The sequence below is a fragment of the Equus caballus genome, chromosome X, assembly GCF_041296265.1.
Source record: "Equus caballus isolate H_3958 breed thoroughbred chromosome X, TB-T2T, whole genome shotgun sequence".
Taxonomy (NCBI): Eukaryota; Metazoa; Chordata; class Mammalia; order Perissodactyla; family Equidae; genus Equus; species Equus caballus.
Window position 1 is genome coordinate 141746493 of NC_091715.1, and position 15295 is coordinate 141761787.

The window sequence follows — 15295 nt, forward strand, 5'->3', positions numbered from 1 at the left end:
CCATATTGGTAAAAGGTTTTTGATTGGTAAAATCTGCTGATGGCATGAGTCTGGCAAAAAGGGTATTCTCATTACAGTATCAGTGAAAGTATATGATGGCACATTCATTATGGAAACAATTTGGCAGAATCTATTAAAATATCAAATACATATACCCTTTGGCCTGGTAGTTCCATTGTACTTGGGCACAAAGGATACAGACAAGAAGGTTCACCGAAGCCCTATTTGTAGTTGTACAAAATGCAAACAAACCACATGTCTGCCCAGTAAGGAAACAGCATCATCAGCCGTGACCAAAGCCCCACCACTGGAATGCCAGCTCCACGAAGCACAGGTTTGTGTCTCAGATATAAAGACACAGACAGATAATATAGTAGACTGAATGGTGGCCCCCAAAATATATAGCCAAGTCCTAATCCCCAGAACCCATGGATGTGGCCTTATTTGGACAACTAAGGACAGGATCTTGACATGAGAGCATGTGACATTATCCAAGTGGGTTCTAAATCCAACAAAGGGTCCTTAGAGGAGTTAGAAGAGGAGAAGACACCACACACAGAAGAGAGGCCACGTGAAGATGGAGGCAGAGATTGGAGAGATGCAGCTGCAAGCCCGGGAACAGCTGGAGCCGCCAAAGCAAAGCCAGGCACGCCAGCACTCTCCCCTGGAGCCCTCAGAGGGAGTGTGGGCCTGCCGACACCTGGACTGTGGACTTGCGGGCTCTGGAAGTGTGAGAGAAGAAATGTCTGTGGTTTGAAGCCCCCCAGTTTGTGGCACTTTGTTACAGCTGCCTCAGGAAACTCATACAGATAGAGATATTCACTCAGGTCTTCAATATATATTAAGTAAAAAAAACAAACAAGTTGTGAAATAATACATATATAACTAAATGAAGAAGCCCCATACATGTTATATAAAACAAAAAAACACCAAACAGTCTGTGTGTACAGATGTACATAACAGCATAAAAAACTAATTGGGGCCAGCCCAGTGGCACAGCAATTAAGTTTGCGCTCCACTTCAGCAGCCTAGGCTTTGCCAGTTCAGATCCTGGGCACGGACCTACACACCACTTATCAGGCCATGCTGTGGCAGGCGTCCCCCATATAAAATAGAGGAAGATGGGCAGGATGTTAGCTCAGGGCCAGTCTTCCTCAGCAAAATGGGGGGGATTGGTGGCAGATGTTAGCTCAGGGTTAATCTTCCTCAAAAAAAAAAAAAAAAACTAATTGGACCAGAATATCCCAAAGTGACTTCAGCAGTCCCTCTTGGGATGAGAGCGGGTGTCAATAGAAGGGGGAGGGGTCAAGGGAGATCTCAGCTTTACTTTTTAAGCATTTGTGCATTTTTTAAAAGAATAGTTTAAATTCTTTTCAAAAACAACTACAGAGAAACCAATGAGAAAGCTTAGCATTTGAGAGATTACATGTAGATACCATTTTAAGAAAAGCCATTATAAAAAATCTAAAAAGAGAAACAAACTCCTTATTCACTTCAAAGCACCTTTGTCTGAGCTAGGGAAAGACAGTCCTCAAGTGCCACTGCTGGCATGTCACATCAGTAGGGGCTATGACTTGAGCTGAAGAAAATACTGTATCGGTTATTACACATTGTTTGATGTTCTTCATACAGGAAACAAAGGATTTTAAATATTCAGATTATCTTTTAAAGATTTTATTTTTTTCCTTTTTCTCCCCAAAACCCCCTGGTACACAGTTGTATATTCTTTGTTGTGGGTCCTTCTAGTTGTGGCATGTGGGACGCTGCCTCAGCGTGGTTTGATGAGCAGTGCCATGTCCACGCCCAGGATTTGAACCAACGAAACACTAGGCCGCCCGCAGCGGAGTGCGCAAACTTAACCACTCGGCCATGGGGCCAGCCCCAGATTATCTTTTAAATAACGCAATTTATGATAACTTGATTTTATCAGATCAAGTAAAATACAGGCCACCTACTGTTTTCCTTGAGTGTGTATTCTGGGTAGGTGGTACATATTAATCACTACTGTTTGCTTTTAATAGTTTATTTGATTTACTACTCACGCTTTACTGAGGAAGTTTCTTTCAGGGCATCCTCCACACTGAAATCATTGCCAAAGTCCCCGGATCCTAAAATCAAAAACATGATTTTTAAATTTAACTGTCTTTGCATGAAACAAAATAATATCGAAATACTCACTTGTAATGGTCATTCCCCTTTTGACAGAGTCATGAAGGTAATGCCACCAAAGGAAATCAGTTGAAGCTACCCAAAGATAGCTGATATCCTTCTACAAATAACTTATCCCCACGAAAAACAAAAAAAAACCAACTGTCATCCACTAGAAGGCTGAAGGTCCAATTGTATGGAACATGAAATACAATCTTACAAAAAACCTTCTCCATAGTATGACTTGCAACTGCAATGGGAAATACTGGAGCCCAAAACTCCACTGATAATGGGCCAAGTTCTTTCACCCCACCCTAGGTCTCGCAAAAGCTGTTCTGCATTTTGTCAATCCAGGGTGCCTTCCCTCCTGACCCCAGCACCCACACCTAGATCAAGTAGCTCTGACTGATTACACATACCTGAAAAGGCTCTGGGGAAAAGCTTTTCAGAAGAGGATCTGTCCTCAGAAGTGGATCCACCTGCCCAACCCTGCTTGCTATCAAACTTGACAGCTATCATTCCTTCTAGATGGGCATGTAGTTTTCCAGAGGGGTATTATACATGATCAAGTCTCAAGCAAACCACTATACATGTATACTGGAATTGAACAAGTAAGTAACTAAACAGTGAATTGTAGAAGCCAGGTTTCTCACTATTGGAGAGGGAGGTTACAGATAGAGAAGAAGGCTAGAATGATCCACGTGATAATAGCTTATAGTTGGAGACCTCAGTATGAATCACATTCAGCTTAATATATATATACAGATGGTTACATATAGAAATATTTATAGACATGTGTATATACTAGTAAGCAGACATATATTCCCTTGCCCTGTCAGCTGAAAGGGCCTAGCAGCAACAACACCCCAGTAGCAATGAGCACACCTAGCACCCAGATCTTGGTTTCTAAATACCATTCTCCAATAAAAGGAACCAGAGCTTCTTGGAGAACTGGCTGATTCCAGGACTGGGGCAGGAAATATATAAGATGAGCTTGGAGCATCTCATAGTGCCAGGAAGTACTTTAAAAAATATTGATATTGATGAGCATACATCAAAGGGGCATAGGACCAACTGAAAGAGTTCCCAATGGCTAAAGCTGGAACAATTTAAGCAAAATAAAGTGGTATTGGGTTATAACCCCAAGAATAAAATAAATATCCATGAGTCCATGCTGATATAAATAAATAATTGAAAAAATACATAACAGTGAGAGAATAGAAGAATTCAAATTAATTTATGAAGATATTTCTCCCTCAAGGAGGTGAGGGATAACTTCCCACTGTATATAAGTGTTGACTTCATTCCAAAGATTACAGCATGAGAAGGCAGAGGAGAAAGAGTGTAACTGTACAGTAGAGAAACCTGACAAACACTACATCAGCCAGGCCATCAAGATTAACATCAACAGTGATGAGTTGTGTTGATAGTATATACCTTTGATATGATGTGGTGAGAAGGGCACTATACCTGTGTGGTCTTCCCCTCAAAAACCCCAGTATAATCACGAGAAAAACATCAGACAAATTCATATCGAGCTGCGTCCTATAAAACACCTGACAAGTACCCCTCAAAACTGTCAAGGTCATCAAAAACAAAGTCTGAGAAACTGGCACATCCTGAAGAGCCTAAGGAGATATAATGATGTGAAGTCATGGTACCTTGGATTGGAACCTGGAACAGAAAAAAGGACTTTATATAAAAACTAAGGAAATCTGAATAGACTATGGACTTCAGTTAATAATAGTCTATCAATACTGGTTCATTAATTGTGACAATGGACCATGCTAATGTAAAAGGTTAATAACAGGGGAAACTGGGTGTTGAGCATATGGAAACTCTCTGTACTAGCTTTGCATCGTAAATCTAAAAATGTTCTAAAAATAAATTATTTTTAAAAATCCATTTCCTATAGCAAAAAAATTAAGTGTATCCACTACAAGAGGACATGTAGGATATATAACCTATAACTCAGTCAAGAAAAAAAAGTGAAAGGTCAACATCAAGAGATAAAAATCAAACCAATAGGGGCCAGCCTGGTGGTGCAGTGGTTAAGTGCACAAGTTTTGCTTCAGCGTCCTGGTGTTTGCTGGCTCGGATCCCAGGTGCGGACATGGCACCACTTGGCAAGCCAGGCTGTGGTAGGCATCCCACATGTAAAGTAGAAGAAGATGGGCATGGATGTTAGCTCAGGGCCAATCTTCCTCAGCAAAAAGAAGAGGATTGGCAGCAGTTAGCTCAGGGCTAATCTTTCTTAGGGGAAAAAAAAAAATCAATCCAACAAAAGTCGCCAGACAGAAAAAAGAAACAAGAAACGTGTTAAATAGAAAATATGAACTTTCACATAAGAATATGTACAATCATATATGTAAAAATGAGTATAGAGTAAATCTATCAAAAGATAAATGGGATAAAAAGATAACTCTATACTGCTGACAAAATATACTGTGCATCTAAAATAAAATGGCAAAAAAAAGAAAAAAGGTAGAATATAAGAGAATAAAGATACATATACCAGGTAAATGCAAACAAGAAGGAAACAGATGTGGCAATATTAATATAAGACAAGATAAAATTCAAGATTCGAACCTCTAAATAGGAAAAGAGCAATATTATATGGGAATAAAGCATATAATCCACCAAGAAAATGAAAGTTACAGCACTTAATAACCAAGCTTCTAAAATTCTAGACTTTTGCTCCTTGCTATGATGGAGTAACTGCTATCAGATTAGCCCTTCCATTGTAAACCACCATAAAATGGACAAAACATGAGGCAACAGTTTTCAGCAGTGAACAAGTACTGATGAGAGACTGCAGTCTTTGAGATCAGGGAAATAGTGACAGCTAAATCCAACAGGTAATCCTGGATTGGATCCTTAACCTATAAAGGCCGTTACCGGTACAATCAGTGAAATTTGAATGAGGTCTGTGGATCAGATGGTAATTCTGGATCACTGTCAATTTCCTGATCTTGATGGATGTACTGTGGTCATAGAGGAGATGTCCTTGTTTTTAGGAAATGCACACTGAAGTATCAAGAGGTAATGGGCATCATGTTTGCAACTGCTTCTGAAATCATGCAGAAAAAAATATCTGGAGATATATACACACACCAGAGCAAATGTGGTAAAACTGGGAAAACTAGGTGAATAGTAAATGGGAATTCCTTGTATTAGATGTTATTGGGACAAGTGGTGAAACTTGAAGGGGGTCTGAGGATTAGGTGGTAGTAATGCATCAGTGTTAATTTCCTGAGTCGGATGGTTACACTGAGAATATATAAAAGGATGCCTGTGTTTGTAGGAAATACACAGTAAAGTATATTGGGGTGGGGGTGATGGGACATCAGGTAAGCAACTTACTCTCAAGTGGTTTAGGGGGAAAAAAAGTTCCTTATATTGTACTTGCAAGTTTCCTGTAGGTTTATAATTGTTTCAACACTTAAAAAATTAAAACGTATATTTCTCAACCCAGAAGTTGCACTTCTAGGTATCTGTTACAGAAAATACTTGTATATGTGCCCCGAGAGGTATGTACAAGGATGTTCGTGGCAGTACTGCTTACAATAGCAAAAAGAATGGGAAACAGACCAAGTGTTCATCAAAGAAGAATGGTTAAATGATACATGGTTCTCCAATACAATGAAATGTTCTGTAGCTGTTTAAAAGAATGAGATACTTTCAGTAAACTAGGAATAGATGAGAACTTCCTCATCTTCATAAAGAATATCTATAAAAAACCTACAGCTAACATCATACTCAATGGTGAGAAACTAAAGCTTTCTTTCTAACATCAGGAACAAGGCAATGATTTTCCTTCTCATCACTGCTTTTCAACATCATCCTGTAAGTCCTAGCTAATGCACCAAGACAAGAAAAGGAAAAAAAGGTAGACTGAAAGGGAAGGAAGAAATAACTGTCTTTCTTCACGGAGGACATGATCATCTACGAAGCTATTTCAAAGAACCCACAAATAACACCCGGAACTAATAGGTCACTACAGCAAGGCTGCAGGATACAAAGTTAATATACAAAAGTCAGTTGCTTTCCCATATACCAGCAATGATGAAGTGGAATTTGACATCAAAAACACAACACCATTTACATTAGCACCACCAAAAAAGAAATACCTGGTATGAATCTAACAAAATATACACAAGGTCTGTATGAAGAAAACTACAAAACTCTGTTGAAAGAATCAAAGGAGAAGTAAATAAATGGAGAGATAGTCCATGTTCATGAATAGAAAGTCTCAATATTGTCAAGATGTCAGTCCTTTCCAACTTGATTTATGGATTAAATGAATCAAAATCAAAATGTCAGCAAGTTATTCTGTGGATACTGACAAACTGATTCTAAAGTATTTATGGAGAGGAAAATGACCCAGAATAACCAACTCAATACTGAAGAAGAAAAAAGTGAGAGGACTGATACTACCCAACTTCAAGACTTACTATAAAGTTACAGTCATCAAGAGAGTGTGGTATTAGCAAAAGAAGAGAAACAGATCAATGGAACATAATAGAGAGCCCAGAAATAAACCCACACAAATACAGTCAACTCATCTTTGACAAAGGAGCAAAGGCAATACAATGGAGAAAAGATAGTCTTTTCAACTAATGGTGTTGGTACTGGAAATCCACATGAAAAAAAATTAATCTAGACACAGACTTTATATCCTTCACAAAGATTAACTCAAAATGAATCACAGACCTAAATATAAAACACAAAATGATAAAACTCCTAGAATATAACATGAGAGAAAATCTAGATGACTTGGGTTTGGAGACGGCTGGTTAGATAAAACACCAAAGGTACAATCCATGATAGAAAAAACTGATAAGCAATACTTCACTAAAATTAAAAAACTTCTGGTCTGTAAGACACTGTCAAAAGAATGAAAAGACAGGAGGATCCAAGATGGCGGCATGAGTAGTCTTCTTTGTCTCTCCCCCTTCGAATCTACAACTAATTGGACATTCATCGCTTAACAAAGGATATCCATATAGCATCTCAGGACACCTGAGAGACCCGCACTGCTATACATTGGAAGGCGGACGGACTTCCCTCCGGGAGGAGGTGGAGACAGGTGAAAACTCTCCAACCCAACCCCCGAACAGCCTAGTACCTGCAAGCGGCTTTCTTCCAGCGGACACCCCCAGAACATTGCCACACACCAAGGGCAGGAGGGAGCGCACACCAGAGGAGCAATGGTGGAAACAGGTGACCAGAGCCCTACCTAAGCCCCCCGCAATTACACCTAAGCCCAGAGGGAAGCTCCAGAGTTACACACTGGAGGCGGTGGGGAAAACCTCTACCCGCCATTAGCGGAGAGGCCCCGACCAGCATCCACAACGCCGGGAGGCTCCCAGAGAGAATCCCCAACGGGGCAGCAGCCCGCCAGCTGCCGCTGCAGGTCTCACGGACTGCGGCTGTCGCCTGGTCGGCTCACGGGGCTACCAGAGATCTCCTGGGAGAGGACTGGGGCTGGGTGGAGTTCCAGCAGCTGGCTCCGCGGCCCACGGGGAAACTCCAGAGTTCCGTCTGGGCAGCAGACATAGCCTCTACCTGCCATTAGTGGAGAGGCTCCGCCCAGCATCCACAACACCGGGAGGCTCCCGAAGAGAATCCCAAAGAGGACAGCAGCCCGCCAGCTGCTGCCGCCGATCTCACAGACTGCGGCTGTCACCTGGTCAGGGCACAGGGCTACCGGAGATCTCCTGGGAGAGGACTGGGGCTGGGTGGAGTTCCAGCAGCCGGCTCCGCGGCCCAGGGGGAAACTCTAGAGTTCTGTCCGGGCAGCAGGCAAAGTCTCTACCCGCCATTAGCAGAGAGGCCCCGCCCAGCATCCACAAGGCCGGGAGGCTCCTGGAGAGAATCCCAAACAGGGCAGCAGCCCGCCAGCTGCTGCCGCAGGTCCCACAGACTGCAGCTGTCACCCGATCGGGGCACATGGCTACTGGAGATCTCCTGGGAGAGGTCTGGGGCTGGGTGGAGTTCCGGAGGGCAGCGCCGCGGCCCAGCAGGAAACTCTGGGCTTCCACCCTGGCAGCAGGCATAGCCTCTACCCACAAATAGCGGAGAGGCCCCGCCCAGCAACCACAACGCCGGGAGGGTCCTGAAGAGGAGAATCCCAGGCAGGGCAGCAGCCGGCCAGCTGTCACTGAACTCAAGGTCTCCAGCTATCCCCCAGACAGGGCAAGGGGCTCCTGGAGATCCTGGGGGAGAGGACTGGGGCTGGGTGGAGTTACAGCAATCCGGCTCCATGGCCCAGGGGGAAACTCTACAGTCTCACAGCAGCCTCAGCGAAAGCGTCTGCACAGTACTAGTAGAGAGCACCCGCCTGGCAACCACAAGGCTGGAAGAACCTGGGACAAAAGTAGCATAGCTAGGTGAGCTAACCACAGACTGCAGAAGATGCCCATAGCTCTGCTGTGACCCATAGTGAACAAGTGAGATTTTGTGGGCACCGACAGTGACAGAGCTGGAAATATAAGTGATCCTGCCCCTGGCCACTGGGAAAGCCCATAACACCACTGCAGACCCCAAGGAGGGAGCACGTCTAGGTGGTCTGCAACAGTAGGCACCAGCAGTATGAAGCCCCCTTGTGACGGCCCCCACAGCTAAAGAGGGAACGCACAGGACCACTGTGACTGCGAGGAGGGGCCCAGGCCCAGTTAGCAACAGCTGATAGGGTTCCTGGCTGGTGCAGTATAAACAGCTGTTCCTCCACCACACCAGTAGAAACAAGTGGAAGCAGTAACTAAACTCTGTCTGTCTGTGGAGGCACAAATCTACACCATCAAGCAATATGAAAAAATATATTAAATCTCCAGTACAGAAGGAAAATGACAAATACACAGAAAACAATCCCAAAGACAATGAAATATATAACCTAAATGACGATGACTCCAAAACAGCCATCATTAAAAAACTCAATGAGTTAAAAGAGAATTCAGATAGACAACTCAACGAGTTCAGGAGCTCTGTCACAAAAGAGTTTGATACGATAAATAAGAACCAAACAGAAATACTGGAAATGAAGAACACAACTGAGGAGATTAAGAAAAATCTAGATGCACTGAACAGTAGGGCCAATACTATGGAGGAAAGAATTAGCAATTTGGAAGATAGGAATATAGAAATGCAGGCAGAGGAGGAGAGAGAACTAAGACTAAAAAGAAATGAAGAAACTCTCCGAGAATTACCTGACTCAATTAGGAAATGCAACATAAGGATTATAGGTATACCAGAGGGAGAAGCGAGGGAGAAGAGGGCAGAAAGCCTATTAAAAGAAATAATGGCTGAGAACTTCCCAAACCTGGGGAGAGAGATGGAACTTCATGTGACAGAAGCCAATAGATCTCCAAACTTTATCAATGCAAGAAAACCAACCCCAAGGCATATAGCAGTGAAGCTAGCAAAAGTCAGTGACAAGGAGAGAATACTAAGGGCAGCCAGGCAGAAGAAATTAACCGACAAAGGAACCCCCATCAGGCTATCAGATTTCTCAGCAGAAACTTTACAGGCTAGAAGAGAGTGGAATCATATATTAAAAAATCTGAAGGACAAAAACCTGCAGCCAAGAATTCTCTACACAGCGAAAATATCCTTCAAATACGATGGAGAAATAAAACCTTTCCCAGATAAACAAAAATTAAGGGAGTTCATTGCCACAAAACCTCCTCTTCAAGAAATGCTCAGGAAAACTGTCATTCCTGAAAAATCAAAAAAAGGAAAGGGGCTACAAAACCAAGAGAAAAGGAGATAAGTAGAAGGACAACAACAGAGAGTAGCAGCTCTACATCAGAACATGTTAAACCATGGGACGAGAAACAGAGGAAATGCAAGAGAACCGGAAAACAAGACATAGAATGGCAGCGGTAGGCCCCCACATTTCAATAATCACTCTAAATGTAAATGGATTGAACTCCCCAATCAAAAGACACAGAGTGGCAGGATGGATCAAAGAACAAGACCCAACAATACGCTGCCTCCAGGAAACACACCTCAGCCCCAAAGACAAACACAGACTCAGAGTGAAGGGATGGAGAACAATACTCCAAGCTAATAATGAACAAAAGAAAGCAGGTGTCGCTATACTAATATCAGACAAGGTAGACTTCAAAGCAAAACAGATAAAGAAAGACAAAGAGGGACAGTATATAATGATAAAAGGGACTCTCCACCAAGAAGACATAACACTTATAAATATATACACACCCAACACAGGAGCACCAAAATTTGTAAAGCAACTCTTAACAGAACTAAAAGAAGACATCAACAACAATACAATAATAGTAGGGGACCTCAAAACACCATTAACACCAATGGATACATCATCCAGACAGAAAATCAACAAGGAAATTATAATATTAAATGAAAAATTAGACCAAATGGACTTAATAGATATATATAGAACACTTCATCCAAAAACAGCAGGTTACACATTCTTCTCAAGTGCGCATGGAACATTCTCAAGGATAGACCATATTTTGGGAAACAAAGCAAGCATCAATAAATACAAGAGAGTTGAAATAATATCAAGCATATTTTCTGATCATAATGCTATGAAACTAGAAATCAACTACAAGAATAAAGCTGGGAAAGGGCCAAAAATGTAGACACTAAACAACACACTTGTGAACAAACAATGGACTATTGAAGAAATTAAAGAAGAAATCAAATATTATCTGGAGACAAATGAAAGTGAGAACAGGACATACCAAATCATTTGGGATGCAGCAAAAGCAGTCCTAAGAGGGAAATTCATCGCAATACAGGCTCACCTCACTAACCAAGAAAAAGCTCACATAAGCAACCTCAAACGACACCTAACAGAATTAGAAAAAGAAGAACAAACAAAGCCCAGAGTCAGTAGAAGGAGGGAAATAATAAAAATAGAGCAGATATACGATACTGAAACAAAAAAGAGACTAGAAAGGATCAATGAAACAAAGAGTTGGTTCTTCGAAAAATTAACAAAATCGACAAACCCTTAGCCAGACTCACCAAGAAAAGAAGAGAGAAATCTCAAATAAATAAAATTAGGAATGAGAGAGGAGAAATCACAACAGATACCAAAGAAATACAAGGGACCAAAAGAGAATACTATGAAAAACTATATGCCAACAAATTGAACAACCTAGAAGAAATGGACAAATTCCTAGACTCTTACAACCTCCCCAAACTGAATCAGGAAGAAATGGAGACTATGAATAGGCCAATCACAAGTAAAGAAATAGAAACAGTAATCAAAAACCTCCCCAAAAATAAGAGTCCAGGACCAGATGGCTTCTCTGGAGAATTCTACCAAACATTCAAAGAAGATTTAATACCTATCCTTCTCAAACTATTCCAGAAAATTGAGGAAGACAGAGTATTCCCTAACACATTCTATGAAGCCAACATCTCTCTCATCCCCAAACCTGACAAGGACAACACAAAGAAGGAGAACTACAGGCCAATATCACTGATGAACATAGATGCAAAAATCCTCAACAAAATTCTGGCAAACCGAATACAGCAATATATCAAAAAGATTATACACCATGATCAAGTGGGATTTATACCAGGGACACAGGGATGGTTCAACATCCGCAAGTCAATCAACGTGATACACTATATTAACAAAATGAGAAACAAAAACCACATGATCATCTCAATAGATGCAGACAAAGCATTCGACAAGATCCAACATCCATTTATGATAAAAACCCTCAATGAAATGGGTATAGAAGGAAAGTACCTCAACATAATAAAGGCCATATATGACAGACCCACAGCCAACATCATACTCAACGGACAAAAACTGAAAGCCATCCCTCTGAGAACAGGAACAAGACAAGGGTGCCCACTTTCACCACTCCTATTCAACATAGTACTGGAGGTGTTGGCCAGAGCAATTCGGCAGGAAAAAGAAATAAAAGGAATCCAAATAGGCAATGAAGAAGCAAAACTCTCGCTGTTTGCAGACGACAAGATCTTATATATAGAAAACCCCAAAGAATCCATAGGAAAACTATTAGAAACAATCAACAACTACAGCAAAGTTGCAGGGTATAAAATCAACATACATAAATCAGTAGCATTTCTATACACTAACAATGAACTAACAGAAAAAGAACTCAAGAACTCAATCCCATTCACAATCGCAACGAAAAGAATAAAATACCTTGGGATAAATTTAACCAAGGAAGTGAGAGACCTATACAATGAAAACTACAAGACTTTCTTGAAAGAAATTGACGACGACATAAAGAGATGGAAAGACATTCCATGCACATGGATTGGAAGAATAAACATAGTTAAAATGTCCATACTACCTAAAGCAATCTACAGATTCAACGCTATCCCAATCAGAATCCCAATGACATTCTTTACAGAAATTGAACAAAGAACCCTAAAACTCACATGGGGCAAACAAAAGACCGCAAATTCCTAAAGAAATCCTGAGTAAGAAAAACAAAGCTGGAGGCATCACAATCCCTGACTTCAAAACATACTACAAAGCTACAGTGATCAAAACAGCATGGTACTGGTACAAAAACAGGTGCACAGATCAACGGAACAAAATTGAAAGCCCAGAAATAAAACCACACATCTATGGACAGCTAATCTTTGACAAAGGAGCGGAGGGCCTACAATGGAGAAAAGAAAGTCTCTTTAACAAATGGTGCTGGGAAGACTGGACAGTCACATGCAAAAGATTGAAAATTGACCATTCTTTTTCACCTCTCACCAAAATAAACTCAAAATGGATCAAAGACCTAAAGATTAGGCCTGAAACAATAAGTCTTCTAGAAGAGAATATAGGCAGTACACTCTTTGACATCAGTTTCAAAAGAATCTTTTCAGACACTATAACTCCTCAGATGAGGGAAACAATAGAAAGAATAAACAAATGGGACTTCATCAGACTAAAGAGCTTCTTCAAGGCAAGGGAAAACAGGATTGAAACAAAAAAACAGCCCACGAATTGGGAAAAAATATTTACAAGCTACTTATCCAACAAAGGGTTAATCTCCATAATATACAAAGAACTCACACAGCTTAACAAGAAAAAAAACAAACAACCTGATCAAAAAATGGGCAGAGGACATGAACAGACATTTCTCCAAAGAAGATATAAGGATGGCCAATAGACACATGAAAAGATGCTCATCATCACTAATCATCAGGGAAATGCAAATCAAAACTAAGATATCACCTTACACCCGTTAGATTGGCAAAAATATCCCAAACAAAAAGTGACAAATGTTGGAGAGGCTGTGGAGAAAAAGGAACCCTCGTACACTGTTGGTGGGAATGCAAACTGGTGCAGCCACTATGGAAAACAGTATGGAGATTTCTCAAAAAGTTAAAAATAGAAATACCTTATGACCCAGCCATCCCACTACTGGGTATTTATCCTAAGAACCTGATATCAGCAATCCCAAGAGTCCCATGCACCCCTATGTTCATCGCAGCATTATTCACAATAGCCAAGTCATGGAACCAACCTAAGCGCCCAGCCACTGATGACTGGTAAAGAAGATGTGGTATATATATACAATGGAATACTACTCAGCCATAAAAAAGGACAAAATTGTTCCATTGGCATCAACATGGATGGACCTTGAGGGTATTACGTTAAGCGAAATAAGCCAGACAGAGAAAGACGAACTCTATATGACTCCACTCATAGGTGGAAGTTAACATATAGACAAGGAGAACTGATCGGTGGTTACCAGGGAAAAGGAGGGCTGGAGGGAGGGCACAAAGGGTGAAGTGGTGTACCCACAACTTGACGAACAACAATGTACAACTGAAATCTCACAAGGTTGTAATCTTTCATAATCTTAATAAAAAAATTTTAAAAAAAAAGAATGAAAAGACAAGCCAAAGACTGGGAGACAATATTTACAAAAGATACTTCTGATAGAGGACCAAACTATATCCAAACTATAAAAAAGAACACATAACTTTATAAGAAAACAACCTGATTATGTGGCCCTGAATAGATATTTTTCCAGAGAAGATAGACGAATGGCCAACAGGTACATGAAAAGATGTTCAACATCATTGATCACCAGCGAAATGTAAATCAAATAATATCACCTCACACCTGTTAGAATGGCTATTATGAAAAAGATGAGAGATAAGTGTTGGAGAGAATGTGGAGAAAAGGGAAGCCTGGTGCACTGTCCATGGAAATATAAATTGGTACAGCCACTATGGAAAACAGTATGGAGGGTCCTCAAAAAATTAAAATACAACTACCATATGATCCAGCAATCTCACTTCTGGGTATATATCTGAAGGAAATGAAATCACTATCTAAAGAGATAACTGTACCCCCATGTTCACTGCAGCAATATTCACAATGGTCAAGACATGGAAACTGCCTAAGTGTACACTGATGGATGAATGAATAAGAAAATGTAGCAAGTATATATATAAATGGAATATTATTCAGCCATAAAAAAGAAGGAAATTCTGCCTTTTCAATAACCTGGAGGGCATTACGCTAAGTTAAGTCAGAGAAAGACAAATACTCTATGAACTCACATATATGTAGAATCCAAAAATGCCAACCTCATAGAAAGAGAGAGTAGAATGGTGGTTTCCAGGGGCTGGGGGGTGGGGGAAATGGGGAGATGTTGGTCAAGGGTACAAACTTCCAGTTATAAGATGAATAAATTCTGAGGATCTAATGTATAGCATGGTGACTATAGTTAACAATACTGTATTATATACTTGAAAATTGCTAAGAGGGTAGATCTTAAATATTCTCACCACAGACACAAAAAATGGTAATTATGTAAGGTGATGGAGGTGTTAACTAATGTTATTGTGGTAATCATTTTGCAATATATACATGTATCAAATCATCACATTTGAAATTAACACTTAAGTTTATATAATGTTATATGTCAATTATATATCAATAATGCTGGGGAAAAAAGATAAAAATAAAGATGAACCATGTGAGTCAGGGTGGGTCTATGTCTTATCAGATTGTTTCCAGCTAAATATATAAACAATAGCTGACCAAGGAGAGAAAAATGGGCCAAAGACCCTAACAGACACCTCACCAAAGACGATATACAGCTGACAAACATGAAAACATACTCCACATCATATGTCATTAGGGAAATTTAAAATT

At 40.6% G+C, this 15295-nt stretch overlaps 1 protein-coding gene across 3 annotated transcripts in view; it reads right to left on the bottom strand.

Annotated features, from left to right (window-relative positions):
- CD99L2 (CD99 molecule like 2) overlaps positions 1-15295 on the bottom strand; it is a 114508-nt gene that overhangs the window by 50893 nt on the left and 48320 nt on the right. For all 3 annotated transcript variants that reach the window (XM_023634297.2, XM_023634298.2, XM_070257491.1), the window contains exon 2: positions 2043-2108. In XM_023634297.2, the coding sequence (XP_023490065.1) occupies positions 2043-2108 (66 nt within the window). The remainder of the gene's footprint in view (positions 1-2042; positions 2109-15295) is intronic.